The sequence below is a fragment of the Glycine soja genome, chromosome 6, assembly GCF_004193775.1.
Source record: "Glycine soja cultivar W05 chromosome 6, ASM419377v2, whole genome shotgun sequence".
NCBI classification, from domain to species: domain Eukaryota; kingdom Viridiplantae; phylum Streptophyta; class Magnoliopsida; order Fabales; family Fabaceae; genus Glycine; species Glycine soja.
In genome coordinates, this window is record NC_041007.1 from 2,678,546 (window position 1) to 2,704,812 (window position 26,267).

At 32.6% G+C, this 26,267-nt stretch overlaps 4 protein-coding genes and 2 pseudogenes across 13 annotated transcripts; 4 read left to right on the forward strand and 2 right to left on the reverse strand.

Annotated features, from left to right (window-relative positions):
• Positions 1 to 1,972: 1,972 nt before the first annotated feature.
• On the forward strand, positions 1,973 to 3,795 carry LOC114414677 (probable galacturonosyltransferase-like 1). Its single transcript, XM_028379029.1, has one exon. It carries the CDS (start codon positions 2,253 to 2,255, stop codon positions 3,351 to 3,353), a length of 1,101 nt encoding a protein of 366 aa, XP_028234830.1. The 5' UTR covers positions 1,973 to 2,252; the 3' UTR covers positions 3,354 to 3,795.
• A 5,078-nt stretch (positions 3,796 to 8,873) lies between these two features.
• Positions 8,874 to 9,921, forward strand: LOC114414678 (probable calcium-binding protein CML41). The gene has a single exon (XM_028379031.1). It carries the CDS (start codon positions 9,125 to 9,127, stop codon positions 9,686 to 9,688), a length of 564 nt encoding a protein of 187 aa, XP_028234832.1. The 5' UTR covers positions 8,874 to 9,124; the 3' UTR covers positions 9,689 to 9,921.
• An 817-nt stretch (positions 9,922 to 10,738) lies between these two features.
• On the reverse strand, positions 10,739 to 13,667 carry LOC114414679 (UDP-N-acetylglucosamine transferase subunit ALG14-like). Of its 10 annotated transcripts, none has more exons than XM_028379035.1 (7): positions 13,578 to 13,654; positions 13,304 to 13,394; positions 12,593 to 12,807; positions 12,370 to 12,524; positions 11,449 to 11,595; positions 11,302 to 11,361; positions 10,739 to 11,130 (listed from the first exon to the last, which is right to left on the reverse strand). In XM_028379035.1, the coding sequence occupies exons 3-7, from the start codon at positions 12,768 to 12,770 to the stop codon at positions 10,954 to 10,956; spliced, it is 717 nt and encodes a 238-aa protein (XP_028234836.1). In that variant the 5' UTR covers positions 12,771 to 12,807; positions 13,304 to 13,394; positions 13,578 to 13,654; the 3' UTR covers positions 10,739 to 10,953. The 10 variants fall into 10 exon arrangements, with proteins under 10 accessions (XP_028234836.1, XP_028234833.1, XP_028234839.1 ...); XM_028379032.1 differs by having other exon boundaries at positions 12,593 to 12,812; positions 13,578 to 13,653; XM_028379038.1 differs by having other exon boundaries at positions 12,370 to 12,509; positions 12,593 to 12,812; positions 13,578 to 13,650.
• Positions 13,668 to 15,194: 1,527 nt separating this feature from the next.
• LOC114414111 lies at positions 15,195 to 17,669 on the forward strand (annotated as a pseudogene).
• LOC114414112 lies at positions 17,546 to 19,114 on the forward strand (annotated as a pseudogene).
• A 3,908-nt stretch (positions 19,115 to 23,022) lies between these two features.
• On the reverse strand, positions 23,023 to 25,919 carry LOC114414682. The gene is made up of 5 exons (XM_028379043.1): positions 25,764 to 25,919; positions 25,580 to 25,652; positions 25,062 to 25,427; positions 23,459 to 23,799; positions 23,023 to 23,320 (listed from the first exon to the last, which is right to left on the reverse strand). The coding sequence occupies exons 1-5, from the start codon at positions 25,833 to 25,835 to the stop codon at positions 23,102 to 23,104; spliced, it is 1,071 nt and encodes a 356-aa protein (XP_028234844.1). The 5' UTR covers positions 25,836 to 25,919; the 3' UTR covers positions 23,023 to 23,101.
• Positions 25,920 to 26,267: the final 348 nt, after the last annotated feature.

Sequence of the window (26,267 nt, forward strand, 5' to 3'; positions counted from 1 at the left end):
CTTAATTCCTAAGGACATTCCTAATCTGTAATCTATTTATTTTGTGATATTTTTTTAGTGTTTCCTATCTCAAGTTGCTATTACTATAAGAAAGGTTTTTCTTTCATTTGTGCTGAAAAACTTTATCTACGTTTGCTTATACTAATTATATACGTCGTGAAATTTTTTATTATAAGGAATTATGGAAGAACAAGCAATGAATCGCTAGCAATCTAGCATAGTGTGTAAAATGTAAAAAGAACATAACTAAACATCACGAATAATTATAAATACTTTAATGGTGGACGAGCATGTGAAATTATATCATGTCAATTATTTCGGGTCAGGCCACAAAGAATGTTGTCGTGAACCCCTAATTAATTTCAACGTGGATGACCTATTTTACGACACACTGGCAAAATAAATTAATTTGAATATATATGTAAATTAACTTGGACAATATTTGGTACATTTTGGTTTTTTTTTTCTTTTTGAGAGAGAGAAACACTTATTTTTTTGTCCTTTATTTTTCTTAGATTCAATTTATTCTTCTACTTTTTTTTTCAATTTATTCTTTAATTTTTAAAATTTATTCAACTTGATAATTTCGTCTAAACTAGATGGACAATGTTAACAAATACGCACTTAGTGAGGTTTTAAACCACCACAAAGTGCAATGATTAAATTGGACAAATTTTAGAACTAGAAGATTTAATTTGGACATAATGATTAAATTGAACAAATTTTAGAACTAGAAGATTTAATTGAAAAAAAATTATACTGTTAGTTTAATTTGGATAAAATGATCAAATTTAACAAATTTTAAAATTAGAAGACGTAATTGAATAAAATAAATAAATTCAAATACAAAAAATAATTTAACTATTTTCCCCCATCAACATATTGATAAAAATAAGTAATTCTTCTTGAAAATAAGAATTAAACATGTAGTTGGATATAACATTTGAATATAGTTTTGGATATATCATATAGTTTTGGATATAACATTTTAATTAAATACCACATAAAAAAATCTTTTAAAATTCTTTAAATCTTAATCCAATACAACTTGTGAGATATCAGGATCACCTCTTCTCCCGAGTAGAGCTAATGTTTCTCTGATAGTTTTAAGTTATAATTAAATTTAAAAATTTGAAGTTGTCGGAAGGTGACGATTTTTTTTCAAACAAATTTTTTTTGGCAGGAATTCAAACAAACTGCATGTCAGTAAATAGAATAAATAATAAATTTTAATAGAAAGTCAGACGGTTTAATTCATTTCTTAATAAAACCGCGTTCTTATCATTTAATAAAACAATATTACCGTTAGTATAACACTTAATTAAATTATCGAATAAAATAAAATTTCAAATCATTAAGTTCCATTGTTAAAGTATAAAGAATAAAATTTTCGTAAAAAAGTACTACCATAAAGAATAAAATTTTCATAAAAAGGACGAATAATCACATAGAAAAGAATAAAACTTTATGACAAACATTGTACGCGGTAACGCGGGGAACTCACTCCACACTCAATTTATTTATTTTTAAATAATAATAGAACGAAGAGTGAACATGAAAAAGGTAGCCACAACAATACACACATAAAAAAAACAAATGTATAATTTTACATACATATTGAGATACGTTCGTCACTTGAATGATACATGCTACTACAAAGGTATTTATTATTGTAAAAATAAGTGGAGCCCTCTTTTCTTATGTAACAAGTGCTTCACTTCCTGAATTAACTCGAAGTGAATAGCTCATAATCTCGTAATAAAATGATGGGTCTAGTTGAGGTGTTCTCAGATATATGTTAAGAAATTAACAAAAAAAAAATATCATATGAATATTATAGGATGAAAGTATATAAAAAAAAATCATAAATAATATAATTTTTTATATTTTTTAATTTCTTAAAGAATGGCCTTAAACCGATTTGTCTAAAATGATACTACTATAAAAGAGAAGTAATTGAGACACGAAGGAAATTCAGACTTTAAGAAGGAGGAGAGCGAGGGACCCAATAATCCGAAGCTTGAAAATGGTAGAAAACCATCCACGACAAATGTGAACTGAACTCACTCATTCTCCTTATATTCTTGACTTTGCCCTCTCTCCAACTCCGCTGCGTTTAACCTTCCTTTTTATTAGCTTTACTACCCTCCGAAACGTGTTTGAACCCTCATACATACTCCAATTATAAGCCACCAACACCAACTCATTCATTTCAATATTCTCTCCCCTCTTCTGGTTTCCAAAAACGAACCATGAAATTCAAGTCAAGAAGACCACAACCACGAGCACTAGTAGCATTCTTTCTCATTCTGTCCATCTTCTCACTACCGGCTTCATCATCATCATCTTCTTCTTCTTCCATTGATGACGTGAAATCAAGCACCATCATTCATCAATTCAAGGAAGCCCCCGAATTCTACAACTCCCCAGAATGCGCCTCCCTCACCGACAACGAGGAAGACAGTAGCGACAGGTACATATGTTCGGAGGAAGCGGTACACGTGGCAATGACGCTGGACACTACATACATCCGAGGATCCATGGCGGCGATCCTCTCGGTCCTCCAACACTCCTCGTGCCCGCAGAACACATTCTTCCACTTCGTCTGCTCCTCGAGCGCGTCCCTCCTACGCGCCGCGATCTCCCACTCGTTCCCTTACCTGAACTTCCAGCTATACACCTTCGACGACTCCCAGGTCTCGGGACTCATCTCAAGCTCAATCCGCTCCGCACTGGATTGCCCCTTAAACTACGCGCGCTCCTACTTGGCCAACCTCTTGCCCATCTGCGTGAGGCGCGTGGTGTACTTGGACTCCGATCTCATCCTCGTCGACGACATTGCCAAGCTGGCAGCAACACCATTGGGCGAAAACAAGGTCCTGGCTGCCCCCGAATACTGCAACGCCAATTTCACCTCGTACTTCACCCCAACGTTCTGGTCCAACCCTTCGCTGTCTCTCACGTTCGCGGATAGGAGGCCGTGCTACTTCAACACGGGGGTCATGGTCATCGATTTGGAGCGGTGGCGGGAGGGGGATTACACGACAAAAATTGAAGAGTGGATGGAGCTGCAGAAGAGGATGAGGATCTATGACTTGGGTTCCTTGCCGCCGTTTTTGCTTGTCTTTGCTGGGAACATTGCTTCCGTTGATCATAGGTGGAACCAGCACGGCCTCGGTGGGGACAACTTTCGTGGGCTTTGCAGAGATCTGCACCCTGGTCCTGTTAGTCTCTTGCATTGGAGTGGGAAAGGTAAACCGTGGGTTCGATTGGACGCTAATAGGCCTTGTCCTTTGGATGCGCTTTGGGCACCTTATGATCTATTGAACACTCCCTTTTCTTTGGATTCTTGAACAAACTTTCTTCAGATTGGGATGATAGGATGCATCCATATAAATATATACACATACATATATATAGTGTATACATTACAATACAATACAATGCAATTTGAGCTCTCTCTGCTGGCGCTTTCGGATCGGACGAGGGAACGAAGATTGAACGTACGGTTCAATGCAAGGGTGACGATTTTTTTTTTAATTTTCATTCTGTAGATTCGTACAGATTTGAAGTGAACACAAGGCAACGCAGATTCAAACGGGGAGGAAAAGAGATTCGTGAATTTTGAAGTGACAGGTAATTGTACTGTTGTTATTGTATCAACTATCGAATAACTGTGCATAGAAAGAGCTTCCATATTTTGGATGCGTGAATTCCTCGTTTTTATTTTCAACTTAATAAAGTTCTGTACAGAGTATTGAACATTGATTGTTCTTCCTTGGATACTCTTCTTTACTTCTTTTTTTCCTTTTCCTTTTATTATATTGCGCCACGGTACTAATTCGAAGTTAGTTTGGTTTTCATTCTGTGATCACGTGGAGGCTTACTTTGATAAATCTAGGCAACTGAATCCTAATTAGCTAAAACAGTGAGTTGATATGATACCGTATTCGATTCCACACCGCCGTGAAAATAACATGAATGATTTATATTCCTACACACGTATAAAAGTTTTTGAATATTTATTACTTATTAATTATATCCGAAAATTTGCTTTAAAATACTATATTAGAGTAATTTATTTTACATTAATTCACATTAATTTGAGTTGGTCTAGACTTTAGCAAGTAAATTTAATTTCATGACATGTTTGATTATTCTTAAAAGTGTATTTTGCACATCAAAATTTTGTCTGAAAAATTGGTTTTGTTGAAATGTGACCTTAGTTGCTTTTGCAAACTCAACTTTACAAATTTTAATTTAAATATGTACTTAGTTTATGATTTACAACAATTTTGGCTTAACTTTTTTTTTTTTTGGCATCGAATATGGCTAGCCATGTGATTCGTAAATGCTAATTGATCTTTTATTTTGTTTATTTAAAAATGAAAAGCAAATAATTTGTGTTTTATTTTTTACTAATTTAACCAAAACAAATTTAACATCAATTTGATAAATATCAGAGTGACGGAAAACGACAAAAGGTCAAAGTCAAAATTTGCAATTAATACATGATATAAATACTGACCAACCATTAAGTAGAAATAAGTCTTCTATAAAAAAAATATATAAATGGCATGAGAAAGTGAGAAAGAGTTATAATATATCTTGAATGACAAGTTTCTTCGAAAAAATTCATTTTTTTCATTTATAAGTTATCTTTTCTTTGAACTGTAGACTATAAAATGGATCATATATAGGTCAACGACTAATTAATGGAGTATTATTTTATTCACTTGACAACCTTCAAGATACTGTTTTATTAATATTCGTTATTTCCGTTTCCTATAATAATCCCATTTGTATTTGTGACTCAAACAATTATTGCTGATCCCCTATATTAATTGAACAAAGAAAAAGCTGTGTCGGTAGACGCATAGGAAAGAAACGTGCGAGAACATCAAGATATCTGTAAAGGTGAAGGAAGCTTTCAACAATGACTCGTGGCATGAAGTAAGTGGCTGAAGTTGGCGTATGTGACCCTTTAATAGTGAGGACTGAGGAGTTTCCAATTTTTCCATTTCATTATTTGGATATAAAAAATTGATATTACTTGTAATATTTTACGGTATATGATTATTTTTATCTTTTATATATATATATATATATATATATATATATATATATTATTTTTTTATAACAAAATGAATAATTAACATAAAATTTTTATATTTAGAGGTTGTTTGGTTGTGTGAAAGAATTTTTATTATACTATTTTTTTCAAAGTAATTTGCATAATATAGAATATTAATTAGTTGCCATGAGATCCACTCTCATTCTCGCCTTTTTGCATTCTTTTGGAAGCAAAATTAAAATTCAATAGAGAATAAGCAATTAACAGAATGATAAGCTCTTGTATAGAGAGGCTTTTTCCACGTCCATGACGGTGCATATTTTATTTATCGGCTGTTGTCCTCTCCCAAATCTTTGCCTCCTTTCATATTCTTCTTCCTACATGCCCACTTGACACTAGCTCTTACGACATTATGATATGAATAATGTTTTTTGAGACACCTACATGCTAAAATAGATACTTGATCAAAGAGAAAAAAAATTGGTAAATTACTTGGCTTAACTGCCTGCCAAAAAAAAAACTTGGCTTAATCTAATCAAGTCGTCACTTTCTGAATTAATGTATTCTAATTAACCAAGCATTTGTGAATTACATGCAGTGGTGTTTTTTATAATGTGAGATATGTTGGTTTACTTGCTGTATTGCTTGGGTACGTTGGGCTGTGTTTCTTCCAGGCTTTTGAATTCTTCCGGGTTTGTCCTTTGGGTTTTCTCTAAAGTCTAGTATCCTGCTTTTGTTGACAAAAAATGAAACCAAAAACCAACAAAGGAAGAGGAAGAAGGTAAGTAAAACACACCTATGGCCTACTAGTATATTTTCTTAAACGATCTTCCCGTTGCATTATCCATTTGAAGAAAATTATCATAGGATAATTTGGTCATTTATAATATAAAAAATTAGAGAGAGAGCCACTTGTACCGAATATCCAAGGCACCAAAAAAGGGAGTGTGATTGTATACAACGACATTTTCAAAGTATGCTGTAAACCATTCGATATTTTGGGATCGCATTTCTCAGCCATCATTGTATTTGGCACGCGCGAGCAGTTGGTGTGTGTGTTGTAGGGGGAATTTTCCTACTTGAGTTGAACTCATTCAGTGTTAACTTACATTCCAGCAAAAGGATGGGAGACCCAAACTTGAACAGTTAAAGACACAATTTCTTGAAAATAAAAAAGAAACATTTAAATTTAATAAATTACAAACCCAATCTCAAGTAATAAATATTTTAATTTTGAAGTGTGTTTGTTTCAAGTTATATAAACTTATTCTCGAGAATGTGATTTTGGGAATATAACTTTATACAATTTGATTTTTTGTGTTAATTAATTTTATCCTTTTTGTATAAAAACAATATATATATATATATATATATATATATATATATATATAATTAAGAAAAAAAATGAGAAGTCATAATTTACCATCAATTGATTCAATTCGACACTTAGCTTAAATAACAAAATAAAATTGGCATGGTTTACAAATATTTTTTTAAAAGGAAAATATTATAAATGTAGTTATATATTTTGTTTTACGTACACTCGTTATTTTATTAGATAAACAGTTATTTATGATTTTTAATTTTTGAGACAAATTTAATAGATAAATGATTATTTCTTTAAACTTACAATGAATCAAGCATGTTAATAATGATGAATCTTTATTTATGTAAAGAATATAAATTTATTTTCTTGAATAATTTAATTAGAATGTATTTGATGGTGCAAAATTCTTTACAAAGGTAAGTTTATTCGTAGATAACGTCATTTTATAATATTATAATATATAGTAATATGTAATATGTAAATATAAGTAATAATTATTCTTTTTAAGGAAAAAAAAACGAAAATACATAGATTAGTTGTTAAAAAAAATCAATGGCTAGAAGATAAAAGAAAAACGATGACAAATTTTTCTATTAAAGTGACATGTGTCTCATGTAGAAAACGCTTTATATAGAGTGACACTATTAATCTATTACATAGAGTAAATAGATAAAAGTAACAGATTGATAGATAACTTAATTATTGACTTCTTAATATTTCTTTTTCTTTTATGGGAGATTCGACCGGGCCGTAATTAATGCATTTCAATAAAATCATGGAAGTGCAGGTTCAAATACAAAAAAATGTTTGAAACAAAAGTGATCCATAAGTCCAATTCAAGTTTTTTTTTTCAATTTTTTTAAAAATATTTGTGAGGAATTAATTTAAAATTAATAGCTCAAGAAAGAATCAAATATGTGACTTTCAGATTATTAGCACAACATTCTAATCAGTTAAGTTAATGGGCCAATTACATTATAAAATAAATAATGTTGTAATACATAACACTAAAATTTCTAATATATATTTAATGCGCATGTAAATTTAAATAATAAATTTTGTGACAATTAATTTTGATATAACTCATATGAATTATTTAATCCGTATATTTTTTTATAAATAAAAAATATTTACTATTAAAAAATTTAATATATATTAAATTTTGTAATAATAATAAAATTTTAATGCGCAAATGAGTAATTTAACATATTAATAATTAAAAAAAATAAAACTTTAAGGAATTAAAAAAAAAACAAAAAACCAATACGAATGAAGTTCATCCATATAAAGCATGTGGATTAAGTTCATACATATGATTTATACGGATAAACTTCATCTGTATAAACCATACGGATCAACTTGATTTGTATGTCTTATACAAATGAACTTCATACTTACGGATCAACTTCATCCATATAATTCATACGGATCAAGTTGATTGGTATGTGAAAAATCTGCTTATGGATTACCAGTCAGAGAAAGCAACGTAAAAAGGAACAATAAGTCAGGGGTATTTTGGGTGTTAATAAAAAATGCTGGGTGCACCTAACAATACCCCAAGTTAAAACAAAAAAAGAGCATCGATACTCCAAAGTCCAAACTCAACCAGGAGCATTGTAGAATTCGTCCATGGTTACATGTTTATCCAAAACTATAAGTCTTACTTTACTTTCATACAACAACAAGAAGCGAAGAAGGGCGCTTCGTACTGTGCAAGTAATTTTTAACTAATTTTGTAACAAAAAGTGGATACTATGAAGCATGCACCTTGCTGATGAGGCTGTATTCATGCTCTGATTGCTTATAGCCATATATATATTATGTATTTTGTTAAAATAAACTCTACAAACCTTCCACCACGCACACACACAAAAAAAATGTGATTGTAGAGTTGGTGCCTTCATGCACCAAACTAAAAAAAGGGTATATCTTAAAATTTATAATCAAATAAAAAAATTAAGGATTATATAATTATTTACACAAGTGTAAAATATATTTTTCATTCCTGTAAAATATTCAAAATTGATTTTTAATTCTTACAAATTTTTTGTCCAATTTTCGTGGTTGAAAAATAAAAATGTGTGACTTCTCTTCCAATTTTCTCTCTCTTACTTATTTCTTTCCTATATCCTGCATACAAAGGTTAAAATAAGTACATGTATAAAGTGACAAAAATATAGACTCTCAATTTAAATTAAAATAATTCATAACGTAAATTAAGAGTGAATATGCTTTTACCGTGTAAAGAAAGTGAGACGAAAGTTACGAATTCATGTATCAAGGTTTAATTGGACATATTTTTTATAAGCATAACTCTTTACCTATATTTTAAGTTGGCTGTTATACACTTAAAAAATAGTCTAAGAAATGGATATTCAGTTTGAGTTGATGGTAGTTATATCGACCCGTTTCACATTCCAGTCATGTATTTTTTTCCACCTTCTTTAACCCTTTTCTTGGGTTGAATCCGGAAAATGCAAAGAAGTTGGGCAGGATTTTTCTGCCTTGTTGAAATTTATTAAAGAAGTCAAGTCTCGTGTTCATAGGTCAGTCTCTGAGGCAATTTCCTTGCAATCACAGCAGACATTCATTCAAACTCCTTGTTTTGGGAGCCATGATCTCCTACTTCTCTTTCTATATAATCAATTAAGCATGCCACAACACCAACAAAACCATCCCTTGTAATCGTAGCTGTAATTACAATTACAAGAAGCTAGCACGCCATGGCATCAGCTAAATGGTTATTCAAGATAATAACGTTTCCATGCATAACTCCTCCCAGGCCCAAATCATTACCGGCAATAGACGGTGACACCACTACACCACCTCCTCTAATTGGGCCTTCGGGCCCAAAAGACGACGATGAGAGGCTCAAAGACGTTTTTGATCACTTGGACATTGACAAAGATGGAAAGATTTCGAGCAGCGAGTTAATGGATTATTTCGCGTCCGTGGGTGAGTCCCTGAGCCATAAAGTGGCAGAGAGAGTGATAAACGAGTTTGACTCCGATGGTGACGAGTTACTCGATTTCGGAGACTTTGAGAAACTGATGAAGCAAGAGGACAGTGAGGAATTGGAGGATGTTCTGAGAAGCGCGTTCGAGATGTTCGAGGTTGAGAAAGGGTGTGGGTGCATAACGCCCAAGGGCTTGCAACAAATGTTGCGCCAACTAGGAGACGTCAAGTCCCACGACGAGTGTGCGGCCATGATTCAAGCATTCGATCTTGACGGCAATGGCTTCCTTGATTTCAACGAATTTCAGCAGATGATGTCTCCAGCTTCTTAGGTTTGGTTTTGCTTTGCTTCTCTCTCTATCTACCCTCAAATCCACTTTAGTCAAAGTTTAAAATGAAATTAAACGCTTTCTTGACGTAAGATAAAGAAACGCGGTTTCCTGCACTCATAAGCGCTCCATTTGTCTGTCATTTTGCGATCTCTTTGGTTGTTACATTTACATGAACTTTAAATATCTATATTAGATGATATAGAGGAAGAGTAAATTATACTAATTATTACAGACACTTGTTACTTATTAACATTTACAAGATTATATATATATATATATATATATATATATATATATATATATATATATATATATATATATAATAGTTTTTAAACAATTTAAAAAGATTAATGTGATGTATAATGAGTGTAGTTAAGAGGATTAGTGTAAGAATAGAAAAGAAAAAAGAAGTTTGTGATTTTATAAAATTTCAGGAGTGGTTACTTTAATTTACTCTAAATAATATAAATATTTGGTAACATTACATGAACGGTTAAAATTTATATTAGATTTTAGATGATATAAAGTGTATAATTATATTCAAAATTTTAAAAGTTTTAAATATATTCTCACCTCTAAACAAAAATATCTCATAGATAGAGGTTAATTTATTTAAAGAGTAATTATGCTTTTGATAATTAATTCTTTGTATAAAGTTTTAAATTTATTTGATATTTTATTAAATAAATACATTTAATGTAGATTATATTATACATTAAGCAAAGCAGGAGTATAATTTAATGTATAATATACATTTTTAAAATATAAGTAAATGTTGACGATAAGATTACATAATTATAAATATATCATTTATCTAAAATTTCATGTATATGATCGTTAAATTAAACAAATTGTTCAATAATTAGATTAATAAAAATTAATTTGTACAAAGACTTATTAAAGGGAGTAGATCCTGTAAAAATTAAAATTAAAATTAAAGGGAGTAATTTTATCATGAGTTATTTCAGTGGAATAACTTGATTTTTTCTCATTTGATATACCACCTCACATTACTTCATAAAGAGTCCAACTGTTTGGTTTAGCATCACGTTAAAGGTGACTTACGTCCATTTCTCACGTCCAAGCAGAAGCAGTATAATTTCTCATTTTCCACGTTTTTGATGCACGTATGGAGTGTTATAGCAGCCAAAATATTATCGTTTGCTAATAACAATCTATCTGAATCATCCTAAGCAATACTGTAAGTCACCAACCGACTTCATCATACAAATTTCTCTTGAATGATATTTAAAGGAACCAATTGGTTACATGAGTCGACCAACATAGGTAGCACGGGGATATTGTCGTTGCAACTGTGGCCACTGAACAAATAGTTGATCAACCATCCGCAACTTGTATAGGAGCAGGCCACTCAAGGAGAGCCTTCTGACTCTTGCAATACTCTCAACATAGAAAATTGATGACCATCTAATTCCCAGTATCTGCACAGAAGCTTGAACAATTTCAATAGCATCATAAATTATAAATGAAAGTTATAAAGTTCAAGTTATGGAAACGATAGAAGAATAATGATAGTTCCATAAAGTGGATAAATGAAAGTTATGAAGTTGAAGTAATGAAAATGATAGAAGAATAATGAAGGGAAAAAGAACCTTAAATATGAATGCAATTGAACATAGGGGAATGCAAGTTCCAGGTCCATTACAAAGTATCTGGATAATAGCAATACAGAGTTACCGCAAATTGTAACAATAAACTAAATGATATAAGCGTCAAGCAAATGATGGTAAGCTTGGTACCACTTCAGGTCTAATTTTAATCATTAGCCACAGTGCATGCACCATTGCAATTAAAGTAGTCCAAATTGAGGTTATATATGATTGACCAACTTCCCTACTCCGATATATCTTCATGAACTGTGCAGTATCAGTTACCCTTGCTGCATTCTGCAGTAAAATTTATTTCTGATCAGAATCTGTAAACCAGCAACACCAAGCAGAAGAAAAATTCAGAGCCCATCAAGCTCTAATAAAAATTGACATATTGCACCTATGTCAACAGAAACAAAATATAGAAAAACAGAAAAGATCAAGCTTGATAGATATATATTCTCTATTTCCTGTCCCCAAATCCACAACTGGAAAAAGTTCACAATTGCCAAACCAGAAACAATGGCAGAAATCAGCAAAGAAATTACAGATACCATTCAGAAAATACTGACTTTGACCAGAATTTATTATTTGAAAATAATTTCCATCAAGGTTAATAGCATCTAATTAAAGACTACAACTTCTTGTGACAATTAGCTATTAGATTCCTATAAGGGACTGGGCAGTATTGCTTTGAATCTACCTATTCAAGGATCAATAGGTTGAATCATTAGTATTAGTCACGTTTGTAATCATCAGTCAAAAGTAATTGTCATCACATCCAAAAAAAAGGGCTTCAGCCAATACAATATCCCCAAACAAAAAGAGTTCCATGGAATCTCCTCTCTAAGTTCCCTATAATTATCAAATGACAATATAACACAAAATGTTGAGCACCTATTTCTATAGCCATTAACATACATGATTAATAATTGATCCATATATAGCAATAATGGCGCAACAAATAAAAAATTATCCAATCTTAAATTGTAGAACCCCCCCTGAAAAAAAAGAAAAGAAAAATGGAGCTCATAATAAAAGGTACTTCTAGAGACAAAGCAAAAATAGAACCTCAGCAGCCAAGGAATTCTCCAACAACTGAGCTTTTTGAAGACTCATATTATCAGTAGCAGCAGCAATGTAGAATCTTGGCTTGAACCTATCTTTCTGCAACACTGCCAATAGATTAAGCATCTCAGCAGTATGACCACCTACAACAGATAAGACTAAAAATTGTGGAATAGTCATGAAATGTTTTGATATCGATGGAAAAGAAGGAAAAGTAAGTTCAAACCTGATCCTAAAATAATAAGGGTACTGGCAGGTTTTAAAACCCTTTTGCTCAAGGATCTGCTGCTACAATACATGACATAAAGGAGACGAACCAAAATCAAAGTTACAACAAAAATGGCACTTGAGAAGACAGCAATTGAAGTCACACTAGAGAAGCGGCAGCCATTGCTTTTGTCCATCAGAGGTAGCTTCAAGATTTCAGTCAGAGGTACACATCTTCACTACAGAATCCAGGAAAAAATCAATGTTTGTAGACATGATTAGTTTCATCATCATGTATTTATATTTACAGGCACACAACTACAAATATGGAAAATAAAGAGTCATTGTTATAACAAAACACTACATAGAAGACAAGATTTTACATAAGCAAGTGTAGAAAACTAGCCAAAGGGCAGAAACAGAAATACAAAATAAGTACACATACAAGATGCTTGATCTGGCCAAATCAGATTAACCATCCCCCTTACAAATCCCTGCCACTGCGCCCCCTCGCCCCATTTTTTTTTTTTTATATAAAACACACACAGAGAAGTCCTTTATCTCAACAATATTACGCTCATGATCATTTACAACTGAAAAATGCAACTTTAGAACAGAACATGTCATCTTAACTCAGCTAAGGCGCAGAGTGGAGAACAAACATATTATCAAATAAGAATCAGATTATCATGGATCGTAAAATGTTGCCATGGATAAAAATGTCAATTACCATATTCTATAAGAACTAAGAACTAAGAAGCAAGGACGAGGGAGAACCATTGGAGCAGCTTTTTTTTTTTTGTCAGCAACCATTGAAGCAGCTTGAGCAGGAGAATCGAAGGAGTAATCAAACAAATGAGAATTCCCAACAAGAAGAGGCGCAATTAAATAAGTAATTGAACAAGAAGAAATGCAATCTGACGAGAATAATCATAGACTTAAAAGATCATGTCTGACAATTCTTATTTGATAATCAAATTGACGACTTAGGGTTTGATACTTACGCCGGAATTTGGGGTTCGTGTTGTAACGTAAGGTTAGCAAAATTAGGACCTTTTTAAATTTTAATTACTCTTGTCAAAAACAAATTTTATTTTTTAAAATTAAAAATTAAAAACTTGTTTGACACGAGGGAGTGAAGTCGCAGAGTCGGGTTTCAGTTTATTTTTGTTTTGAAATTTTAAAAAATTATTGTAAATTGAAAATAAATAAAATAAGTTAATTATTTTATTTTGGGTGAGTCTGTTTAGAAAGAAAATTGCTTATTTTGTGTTTGATTATAATTATAAAAAACAATTTTATAATTAAAAGTAATTATTAATTTATTTGGATGTGACATATGTAAAAGATCACTTTATTAACAGAAAGGAGGACATGACACACAAAGAAAACAAAAATAAAAGAAAAGTTATTCTCATTTCATATCTCTATGGCTAGAAATGTTGTTTGAAGTTTAAAGAAGAAATGCATTAAGTACTCATTCAAATCAAGCTCATATAGTTTTGTATCTTTATTATTGTTGTGTACTTTGTACTGCCTCCTCGAGGAATCTAAAAGTCATCTTTCCTACCATGTACATGATAATAATATTAAAGAGTAAATGTGGTCAATAATGTAGAAAACCATAATTGCTTTCAAAAAATGAGACCAAAATTTCCACGACCAGACTTTTATTACTCTTTCAAGTTTCAATCTTCCATCATAGCAAATGCATTTATCCCATATGTATTTCATCATATCTGGAAAGCTTGTTTGTTGCAAATATATCCTAGCTTTAACCCTACACCTACCACCAACTGCCATAACAAGCAAAGAGAGGAATTTTAGATATATGATGCCCATATCTTCTTCAACCAGCCACATTACACAATTCCAACTACAACCGTCAACCATTCTATATCACATGTCCACCTAACTTTCTATCTTCAATAACCTCCGTAATATCATGCAAACATGCCCCCAAAGATGTGATTGTATTAAGCATCCAATTTAACGGTGCATAACAGAATCCCTTTCTTTTAGCCCTTTTAACCATTTCCATGCATGTATTTTAGCATTCTCAAAGAAGAATAATTTCAACTTAGTTAGCAGGTAGAATCATTTAATCAAATTCAACTCACTCACAAATTCTACTCATAAATTCAGCTCAGCAAAATTATCAATAAAAGAACAACACAAAATATATTGGCCACACATCATGCACATTCAAACCAGCAAGGATAATTTCAATTCTCATCCTACACATTTTCACACAAACAATTTTCCATTTGACAGAACAACAAAACACAAATTTCTAGTCTTAATCCCCAATTTACAAATTTCAAGCTTTAATTCAATTTGAAACAGTAATTCTCAGCCTTAATTTAAATAGGGATTGGGTTCCCTTTCATTAACTGCTAGGAAAAAAAACCCTTTCACATGCATTGACAGTGAAAGAACGACAAAAGGAGAGGAGGGATAGAACAAAATATAGAAGGAGAGACAGTAAACGGCAGTGTGTTGCAAACAAAATCCAAAACGAGAAGGAGAGATAGTGAGACAAATAGAGGAGGGGAAAAGAGAAGTCACAGAGGCACAAAGGCAGCAATGATCAAGTGACTTAGGATGACCAATGACCAACAATGAGGGGAGACCACCGATGTGAGGTGGAGTGAGACCACGTAAGAGACAGGGGAGAAAGCAACTTAGGATTAAAACAGAAACCATAATCCACAGACCAATTTTTATTGTTTTTTAATAGGGGTAAAAACTGTTTTCAAAAAAGATAAAAAAAAAAAAAAGCCAACATTAGAATAGCAGGTCATCCCGCTATCTGCTCTCCCGTTATCCCAGGGGTGTTCGCTACACCACAGTATTGACAACTATGATTTTTTGTATATAATTCAGTTTGTTAATCTTCATACACTCTCCTGCTGTGCTGTACAGCATCTCAATATATTTGGATTTATTTTATCAAACAATTGATTGCAACGTTTCTCCTACATTGTGGGAAACTAAATAGATCGTTATACTAATATTTGGGATTTCCCTCCCAGTGTTAACAACGAAAAGCAGACTAAGTTATCAAACTTTATCTACTTGTATCGTGGTATTCATTTTGCTTCATGTAAACATAGAACATTACTGTAAAGACCTAAAATTATTTAAATCATATTTGATATCAATTAAATGTTACAACATAAATTAGTGTGGATTAACCATATTATCTATTGAGAGTAAATTGTTAGCATTACTTTATTATAAAATATTGATAATTTTGCAGTTTTGTGAATGGAGAAGGGAGGGAAGGAGAGATAGTGTGTTTGTATCCCCCAATTAACAAAAACTAACATACTAACAACTAAAATTTATAATTGTCTAATGTTCTACATCAATTTCAGATTCCTTTCCAAGTTGGTCTGTCAAAAGTGGATCTATTGGAAGACGTTAAAATCCAGTTTATCCGGGGTAAGGTGGTTCCTATATATTCTGAAAACACTTTCGTAAGTGACATTCTTACATTGTAAATTGTCTTTGCATTGTAGGTGGACAAGTCCATTGCTGCCATGTATAAGAAGTTGCAGAAGAACTTGACTTCGGAGGAACTATTACCTTCCTTATGGGATAAATGCAAGGTATGCCTTCTTACTTCCAATTGACCAAAAAAAGAATGAACCGACAATCATATGGTAATTTCAAGGGTCTTGTGATTGCTTTGGCAGTTTGGCCGAGGGCATGACTACTGAAATTCCATAAACTTTGAAAATGAGCATAAGAAATACAATAAAGAATATTTTTTGTATTCAATGCTCAGACTTCTAACTTCTTCATCCTCAACATTTTAAGTATTGTCAATTACTATACGCACTTTGATAACTTACTTTGACTAACTAGCAAGTTAGTTAAGGTAGCTAATAAGCTGTCAAGAGTTTTTTTTAAGGCTTACAAGCTGTTAGAGTGACTTACCAAACATAAATAACTAAAGTAAACAATTGTTAGAAAAATCAGCTATTTTCTATTTTAACTACTTTTTAACGGTTTTCTCAACGGCAGTAAGATTAATTTAAAATGAATAGAATAAAAAATAAAAAATTGTCAAAAATGATTTTTCTAACAATTATTAATGATACAGAACGAAAGACCAGGAACACCTAAGAATTTCTGCTATATCTTAGCAAAAATGCGTGCGACAAATTCTGATTGTTGTTTCCACAATTTTTACAGAATGATTTTCTTGATAAGTACGAAACCTTTGTTCAACTTGTCGCGAGGATTTACCCTGCTGAGTCGGTCCCTTCTGTAGCAGAGTTGCGAGTCCTTTTAGCTTCCATGTAAAGGTTTATACACATATGCCTTGTTTCCATTTTTTTGGCCTGTAATCATTCTTTTTACGACAACGTAATTTTATTTACTTAATAAAGTGCATTTTGTGGTTTTAATTACTTGAAACAAGCACTATAATGCATCATAGAAAGAATGTGATGAATATCTTAGCTCATCTTTAATTTTAATATTTTGATTACTATTTGATAGTCATGTATTTGTTTAGAACATAATTAGAGTACACTTTTAATCATAAATTGTATAATTTTAAAGGTTTATTTTAATCTTTTATATTAGTTTATAAATTTTACATAATCGACAGTGAAGTATATTAAAACTAAACTAATTCGTTATGGTCAGCAGTTGAAAGTGTGATTCTTTCTAACGGTATCTTGTGTAATTGAGTACCAAGCAATGGAAGGAACCAATAGTCGGTTATTTAGATGAATTTGGATGAGTATGAGAAGGAAAAGAAGGATAAGCAAACCTTGCCCATTACTGAGAAAAACATGTTCTTAATTGCTCATTGGAGCTTCGTGAGTCTAATTTTGTGGAATGGCAATCACTGGACGAGAAGCACCAGAATCAATGTACCAACTTTCAGACCTTTGTTGAGAAGTCTAAACAATGAAGATGTGCGGAGTTGGGAAAAGACTTGAAAATGTGGAGGATGGAGTATGTGAAGGAGGCATTACAGAGTGTTGCTACGACTACGAGGATAGAGGGGTCTATGGAGTGTATGCAGGGATGAACCAAGGATCAACTCTATACCTTAACCATCTCCCCAAAAAAAATCAAACCCTCTAATTCTTTATCAACTTCCATACTAAAAAAATTAAAATAGTTTTGTAAGTTTTTTGTTTTTGCAATATCAAATTTATCATTATCTCCACAAGAGTGCTTAACTTATCACTTGTACAAGCTTCAAAATTCTTCTAGTAGCATGTTTTGCGTCTAACGCCATCAATTTCAAATTTACTCTCAACTGCCAACTTTTAATAAAGAATAAAATCTCAAATGATAGGATTCATATGTATCCAATACAAAGAGATACTCTTAATTTGTAATCACTACAAGTGTATTCAAAAGTTTTTTTTTTTTTTTATAGCATTTCCCCTGCTTCTCTGTTTTTATATATAACATTTCCCCTGCTTCTCTTAGAAGACTCCCTAAAATGATTTAAATTCACCTAAGATGAACAGAATATCTAAAGCGAATACATTATAATAATAAACCCTAATTTACAAAGATAATAATGTACATAAGAAACAAAAAAAAAAAACAAAACGTATTATAAAATGAAAGTGTGTCACGGCTGAAATAGACCCACCCATCCATATATTTAACTTAAGACGAGGAGAAATAGTTTATAGAAGAGTGAAATGAAAAGGGCCTCAAAATGAAATGGGTGTAACTAAAATGGAGGCGGCGACAAAATAGAAACATTAATCCCTCCGTAGTTTTCCGACTCAAACATGAGTTTGTTGGGTTCATATTCTTTGGCTTCAATTCCCTCATCTCCTCTACCTCTCCGCTCCCACCCCAAGTTATCATCCTCCGCGCAGGTGCGAGCTCTTCGATCTGCATCAGGAGCTGATCCCTTATAACGGTAGCATGGTCTTGGCAAAAAGACATTGAGGGAAAAGAAGTTACAGATTGAGAACGGAGGTGATTGCAGCGACACCCTTATTATTCTGCAACACCCTTCTGTTTACACATTGGGTACCGCCAGTACCCACCACAACCTCAACTTTGACATCGAAAATCCACCCTTTCCTATTTATCGCACTGAACGCGGTGGAGAAGTTACGTTCCACGGCCCTGGCCAGGTCCTTCCTCTTTTCATTTTTCTTGTTTTTTATCGTATGATATTATTAGTTTGAATAATAATCGCTCTTATTTTTTACTTTGGAGTTTGGATTAATAACTTGTAAATGTATTTGGATTTTGCATTGCAGCTAGTTATGTACCCCATTATCAACCTCCGAAGACACAAGATGGATCTTCATTGGTACCTCAGGACTCTTGAGGAGGTCGTTATTCGTGCTCTTCAACGTTTTCAATTCAGGCTTCTCGGGTAGAAGGTTTAACTGGTGTTTGGGTTAGTAAGTCTCAACTATCTACATCAACAACTTGTAAATTTGGTGTCAGATACTTATTTAGCTTGATTCATCTGGACCTGGAAAGCAACCAAGTGACATTTTCAAAAACAGAATGAATGAACCTCCTTTTGCTTTGACGGTAGTCCTTGTTGGTAAATATTTGTGTTTTAATTTAAAATTTATAAATATATATATTAATTTTATTTTATAAAATAATATTTATTTTAGATTCTCTTTAGATTTTGTTTTAATGAGTCAAACTAGTTTGTTATATTTGTTGTGACAACTGTAGGTTGGTTTTCCAACGGTCATATTTCTAACGGTCATATTTTGTTGTTACAAAATGCCTATATATATCTCTTCCCTCCTTTCTAGAAATGACAGACTGAGAGCTCTGGTTTCTTTCTGCCAACAATTTATCTCTTTCTTTTCCTATACAAAACTTAATTTTTGTGAGAGCAAGAGCATTGATGTTCATAAGGTTCGGGGATCCTTTCGCTGCACACGATCGGAACCAACGGGTTGTCGTATCTTGGGAGAGGAGCGCAATCAGAATTTCTTACCCGTGCAGTGGGGGCGTTTTCTCTCTAAGGATAGCGTTTACGCGCTCCAACCCAGGCTATTTAATTCTTTCCCTTAATTTAATTTTTCCTTGTGCTCATTGTATGATATAATGCATTATTTATGTGCTATCAATTAAATTTAATTTGTCATTGCTATTTTGTTATTTAATTCAAGACTGTGCATCTTCTTCGTATTTATTTTCCTTCATTTTTATTTTTTTGTTTTATTTTCCAACAGTTTTAGAGAGAAAATTGTTTTAGAGAGAAAAGCGTTATCACTTTCTTTTTGCATAGTCTTTTCTACAATAGCATTCTGTTTTATCAAAAATGTATGTCGTCAATATGATTGAGTTCCTTTCTAGTAAGCATGAAAAATTAATGGATGAAAATGCAAAGCATTATGTTCCATTAAAAATGTTTTTATTATATTATTTTATTTCCTGAAATTTTAAATTAGTATGAGATTGTTGAAAAATATTTTCTTTGTCAATTATATTTTTGTTTAAGATAAAATGCTTTTAGAATTAGTTTATGTGAAAAATTAAAAATATCTCACTACTTCTATTCCTGCCTTAGGAAGTTATCTTTTACTTGATCAAATGATCAAGTGAACACAAGTCTTTAAAATCAAGACATTTGTTGTTAGGTTTTTTAATTTTTATTGTTTAACGTTATTATTATTACTGCAAATATTTTGTTGTTACATGTTGACTGATTGTCTCTTTATATATAACTCATTGATAAAAATAAGTCTGTGAAAATATAACACACAAAAATAATAAAATAAACACTTTGGTGAAACTTTATATTTTGCATGTCGTATTCTTAAAAGAATACCTTATAAACAAAAAAAAAAATCTTTATGAGTTATGGAGAAAAAGAGAACCAAATCTGAAATATCTTAAAGTGTGGGGGTGTGTAGTAAATGTTAATATCTCTATTAATAAGAAAAGGAAAATTGAAAAAAAAATATTAATTATATTTTGTTGGATATTTTTTACATAATACTACTTATAGATTCTTAGTTATTAATTCAGAAGTATCTCAAATTTCTAATGGTACTATTATGGAGTCTAGAGATGTGACTTTCTTTGAAAATATTTTTTCTTGAAAAATAAATTGTTAAATCTTTGTATGGTTTGAAACAAGCTCCAAAGCATTGACACAAAAGTTTGATCAAGTTATTCTTTTGTATGATTTTCAAATTAATGTTAGTGATAAATGTGTGTATGTGAAACAATTTGATGATAATGGATGCGCCATTTTATGTATCTGGATGACATATTGATATTTGGTAGTAAATGAATTTCATAAATGATGTGAAGTTTTTCTTGTTTAGAAATTTTGGTATGAAAGACCTTGGTTGTGTAGATGTGATTTTGGGTATTAAGCTTATAAAGAAAAATGATGACATGACTTTTACCCAATCTTAGTATGTTGAAAAGCTATTGAAGAAGTTTAATTATTTTGATGCGAAACATGCTTTTACTCCTTATGACTCATCCATGAAGTTAAAGAAAATTTGAGTAAAGGAATTTCTTCACATAAATACTCTCAAAGTATCGGTTCTTTATTGCATTTGACAAACTTCTCTAGGCTTGTCTGATATTGCATATGCAGTTGGTAGATTGGAAAATAATTGAGAGATTTAGTGATACAAACTTGAAGTTCTAATTTTGATGAAATAAAATTGATAAGTGGTTATGTTTTTGCTTTAGCTGGTTGTGAGTATCATGGAACTCTGCTAAATAAACTATTATTTCACGTTCTACTATGGAAGTAGAAATTATTGATTTAGATACTGCTACTAGTGGTGCAGTATCATGTGATCTACCATTGTTGAATAAGCCTATACCTCCAATTCCAATGCATTGTGATAGTCAAATTGCTATATCTAAAGTGACAAGCAAAATTTTAATGAAAAAAGAAGACACTTAAGAGTGAGACATAAGTTTATAAGAAATTTGATTTCTCATGGTGTCATTTCTCTTGACTTTGTCAGGTCAGTAAATAATATTGTGGATCCGCTTACAAAAAGATTGACATGTCAACAAGTATTTGAGTCGTCGAGGGGAATGAGATTAAAGCCCATTATTTAGTTACAACAATGGACACCCGTCTCCGTGTGATTGGTGATCCCATGAATGGAGTTCAACGGGTAACAACGAAATTGTTTGTTGACTAAAGTACACCAAAATGAAATTTAGCGGAGTTGTCCGTTTCTCATTCCTATGACGAGGTGTATTATAAATTGTGGCAATATTAAGGTTGAGGTATTTATATATGTGTATTTTTGGTAAAAAAAAAAATACCTCTTAATGAATCCGATGACAATTATTGTAGGGGTGGGGGTCACAACCCACTCTTTGAGGATTCACCTAGTGAGTGTGGTGGTGGGGCCGCCACTGTGAGATATGGGCTAATCTCTAAGTGACACTCATGAAACAAGATACAAGCGCAAGGCCGTGTAACGCGCTACCACTGATTAGAACCTAATTGAACGTCAATATTGTAGGGGTTGTGTACTAAAGTCCGGTTAAAGAATATGTAGTTCAAGACAATCAAGTCACTACATATTTCTCGGATGGAAGTTCATAAACACTAGGTATAAGGCTCAAACCCGGAAGGTTCCTTATACCGAAATACAATATCACATGCTCTTTCTCTTATGTTTTTATACAAATTATCTTTTAGAAAATATATTTTAAAATTTTAAATTATGTGGGGGAATGTTGGTAAATATTTGTGTTTTAATTTAAAATTTATAAATATATATATTAATTTTATTTTATAAAATAATATTTATTTTAGATTCTCTTTAGATTTTGTTTTAATGAGTCAAACTAGTTTGTTATATTTGTTGTGACAACTGTAGGTTGGTTTTCCAACGGTCATATTTCTAACGGTCATATTTTGTTGTTACAAAATGCCTATATATATCTCTTCCCTCCTTTCTAGAAATGACAGACTGAGAGCTCTGGTTTCTTTCTGCCAACAATTTATCTCTTTCTTTTCCTATACAAAACTTAATTTTTGTGAGAGCAAGAGCATTGGTGTTCATAAGGTTCGGGGATCCTTTCGCTGCACACGATCGGAACCAACGGGTTGTCGTATCTTGGGAGAGGAGCGCAATCAGAATTTCTTACCCGTGCAGTGGGGGCGTTTTCTCTCTAAGGATAGCGTTTACGCGCTCCAACCCAGGCTATTTAATTCTTTCCCTTAATTTAATTTTTCCTTGTGCTCATTGTATGATATAATGCATTATTTATGTGCTATCAATTAAATTTAATTTGTCATTGCTATTTTGTTATTTAATTCAAGACTGTGCATCTTCTTCGTATTTATTTTCCTTCATTTTTATTTTTTTGTTTTATTTTCCAACAGTCCTTTCAGGTTCAATTCTTGCAAAGATTGCAACCTTCATTTTCTCGGTAAATGACGGCATTGTACTTAAGAAAAAAAAAATGAAAGAGATGGTGACAAGACATTTCAATGAAAAGCCTGCATTAAAGTTAATATACTAATAGTGCTCACAACACTCTTCCCTAATCCACAATAAACTCAGTAATGATCTGCTACAGGTCTAGAAGGGAATAGCCTCAAAAGAAAAGTCATCAATGACCAAAGGCACACAATCCCTAGTACTTGGAAGGTGATTAACATTGCGAACAAAGCTCCACTTCGTTCTGCCAATTCAGGACTCGCAGGAAGCCCCTTCATAGAGAATAACAACTTCTCGGCAAAATTAGCAGCTTTTGTAAGCTGATACAGTCTGTATACCTGGCAAAACAATTTAGAATGTTATAAACTAATTACAGGTAAAGCCAAATTTCAGTTATACACCCCTGCCATCTGTTGACAGAAGAGTCAAGCTGCATCAGATCTTAAATCGATCTTAAATCAAACAAATAGGCAAACCTCAAATATAGCAGGGACTAGAGGCCAGCAAGATGACCCACGATTGTCCAAAGCTTTCTCAAATGCCATTTGTGCAACACAGCCAACTAAAAATGGAGTTATAGCAACAAATGCTGCAATGCGAATTGCTGACCAGGTCACAAACAAAAGAATGAGAGGAGCAATAATCTTCAAACCCATGGTGAAGAAAGCAGAGAATAGGTATCCTCTGAGGCCAGTGATAAGACCCCATCTTTTTGAGCTGTACTGCAAATACGGCCTCTGGACACGATCAGTCACATGCAAGAATGTTGCCAGTCCAATGTAGAACAGGACCTCATGAGAGAATGTAGTCACAATATCTGCATTTTATTGGTAAAAGAAATGTGCATAAGAGATGCTAGTATAAGGGTTCTTACAAAAACAAAGCTATGAAAATTACAGAACTCCATCCAGACATCCAAACTTCTTTTAATAGAAAATTCGACTTCCTTGTCCAAAGACATATAGCTCAGCAGTCCACTGTCTAAAAGAACTCTATGGAAACACAATTTTACCAAAATAGCTAAAAGTTATACAAGCAACAAAGGGTTTGATTCAATCCTCAATATGTGCTAGTGAGAACTCTACCAACAGGTAAGTGAACTAATTACTTAAGCCTACATCCACACCACTGATAACCTCCAGAAATACAGCAAAATGCAACGGGAATGCAGTAGCATCAGACATTGTCAATTTCACAACAGTTATTATTCCAGAGATAAGATAACAATGTCAATACCTAACATCTCTTGTGCTTTTGTCTAAGAATTTATTTTCACATAAATGTCAAAGTTCTTTGACATTGTTCTTCCCCCACATGTTTGGTTTAAGATTGGTAGGATAACCAGTGAGGGTTAGGTAGGTTCTCAACTTCTCGGTTTTCCCAGTACATAGACAGACAAATACTAGATAAGTAATAGTGTCTGTACAGAATCAGAGGACTCTTGAAAGAAATTGTATGAATTCAATTAAGGTTTTGATAAAATAATAATAATAATGAGATGATTTTGAAATTTGGATATCACTCTGCAACTTATATTGAGCCAATATGTTAGGAACCAAAAATTGAAATGGCAAAGAAAAGAAAGAATTTGAAAGAATTTTATTTAATAGGATGAGAAGAACAGAAAATAGGAGAGAAAATTCTCCACCAAGGGTTTCCCCTTTACAAAGATTTCTCCTTTCAAAAAGAGCTAATGCTCAATCTACAAATGATAAGATCCTCCTCCCGCCTATCCTTCTTCCCCTATTTATATCTAATAAACCCCTCTAACTAACTAACTAATCAATATCATAACTGTAGTAACTAACTCCCTCTTCCTCATAGTCCTAACACAATAACTAATTTGGTATTAACAGCAGCAAGAAATCTTAACAATGTATTCATAATGCAGACAAAATAGAGGGGGGGGGGGGGGGCATCACATTTAATGATTATGAACACAACTACACCCAACCTATGTTTTGGTAGTTTTTTCAAAGTTTGACTTTCTGCAACACAAACTACCATCCAATTTCAAGAACATAAGGGTCAAAATTCAAAGAGGGTAAGAAAAAGCACAAAATTGCATCCATTCCATACCTATTAACATCACATTATTAAGGAAAGCTTCAACCACATTGTCAACAAAAAACTGTGGCAAAGTCAAAGATGCTATGAACGCAGCAGGAGCTAAGACCCACAAGAAAGAGCCACCCTTTACTCCAAAGGGGGAAGATTCCAATTTCCCTTCTTCTACCGATTGGTGTGTCAAGCCACAAAAGGAGACAGAACCTGATTTACCATGAAACGGTTCCACCCCGTTAAATGTAGTAACGGGTACACTAGAACTTTGTTTTGGATGAACTTCCAAGCCACCATTTAAATTGGAATCAGAAGCATGTACTAGAAGCTTCTTGGATTCGCTCAATCCCAAAAGTGAAGTCTCTTTAATCACCCATTTTAAACCTGTAATAAAAAAAATCAATTTGTTGAATTTTCTGGTGTAAACAGAGACCCGATAACCACAGACAACAAAATCATTTTTTTAAAAATAAATTGGTGAAATTCTGAACCGGCGAATGCAGCACCCATACGATGAGTGGGAGGGATAAACGTACATTTTGAGGGGTTTCCGAACCGAAATCTATGAATTTGGTTTGTTAATGGAGCGTGGGTTCCAAACGCTGGTGACTGCGAATATAACATTAACGAGTTGGTGAATAGTAATCGGGAATTGCAGAGAAGAGTTAGAATGGTAACAAAGAAAAATTGATTCGAAGGTGTCGGTTAAGGTTTACTCACTGATAGAATACGATGATTGGAAAAGTGAAGTGGTTGAGAGGGAAGAGCGCAACAAAGGGTCTGAAGTTCCATCACTCACTCACTTTAGGGTTTTAGAACTATGAGCTTGCGAGGCTATCCCCTGCTTCTAAAACCCGTTGTTATATTCGCTGGAGTGATTAATCCTTTTGATTACTTTTACAATTTTCTTACTAAAATAGGTTATTTCTAAAATAAATTATTGTCATGGGTTTATTTTGATCAAGGTTGATGGTCAAAGTGATAACTTGAAGACCTCATTGTCCAGTCAACAAAAAGATGAAATAATAATTTTAAATCTTTGTTTCATCATAAGCATAGTGTTATAATTTTCAGGAACAATTGAAAACAATAATTTTTATTTTATGAATTTATAATTTAAAAGTAAACTATTTCATGTCTATAAAAAGTTTGAGCCTCTCTCTTAGAGGAAAATCCTATTTTATTTTTTATTTTTTTACTATTAGTCATTCATCTCCTTATATT

Bases quoted from the DNA above. Each gene is read 5' to 3' on its own strand.
- LOC114414677 (XM_028379029.1), top strand. From the start codon at position 2,253: ATGAAATTCAAGTCAAGAAGACCACAACCACGAGCACTAGTAGCATTC.
- LOC114414678 (XM_028379031.1), top strand. From the start codon at position 9,125: ATGGCATCAGCTAAATGGTTATTCAAGATAATAACGTTTCCATGCATA.
- LOC114414679 (XM_028379036.1), bottom strand. From the start codon at position 12,770: ATGGACAAAAGCAATGGCTGCCGCTTCTCTAGTGTGACTTCAATTGCT. The intron at 11,596-12,369 runs GTTCTATTTTTG...ATTTTACTGCAG, and splicing joins AGAATTCCTTGGCTGCTGAG to AATGCAGCAAGGGTAACTGA. The intron at 11,362-11,448 runs GTACCAAGCTTA...GCTATTATCCAG, and splicing joins TTAAAATTAGACCTGAAGTG to ATACTTTGTAATGGACCTGG.
- LOC114414682 (XM_028379043.1), bottom strand. From the start codon at position 25,835: ATGGAACTTCAGACCCTTTGTTGCGCTCTTCCCTCTCAACCACTTCAC. The intron at 25,428-25,579 runs GTACGTTTATCC...TTTTTATTACAG, and splicing joins GTTCGGAAACCCCTCAAAAT to GTTTAAAATGGGTGATTAAA. The intron at 23,800-25,061 runs GTATGGAATGGA...AATAAAATGCAG, and splicing joins TAATAATGTGATGTTAATAG to ATATTGTGACTACATTCTCT.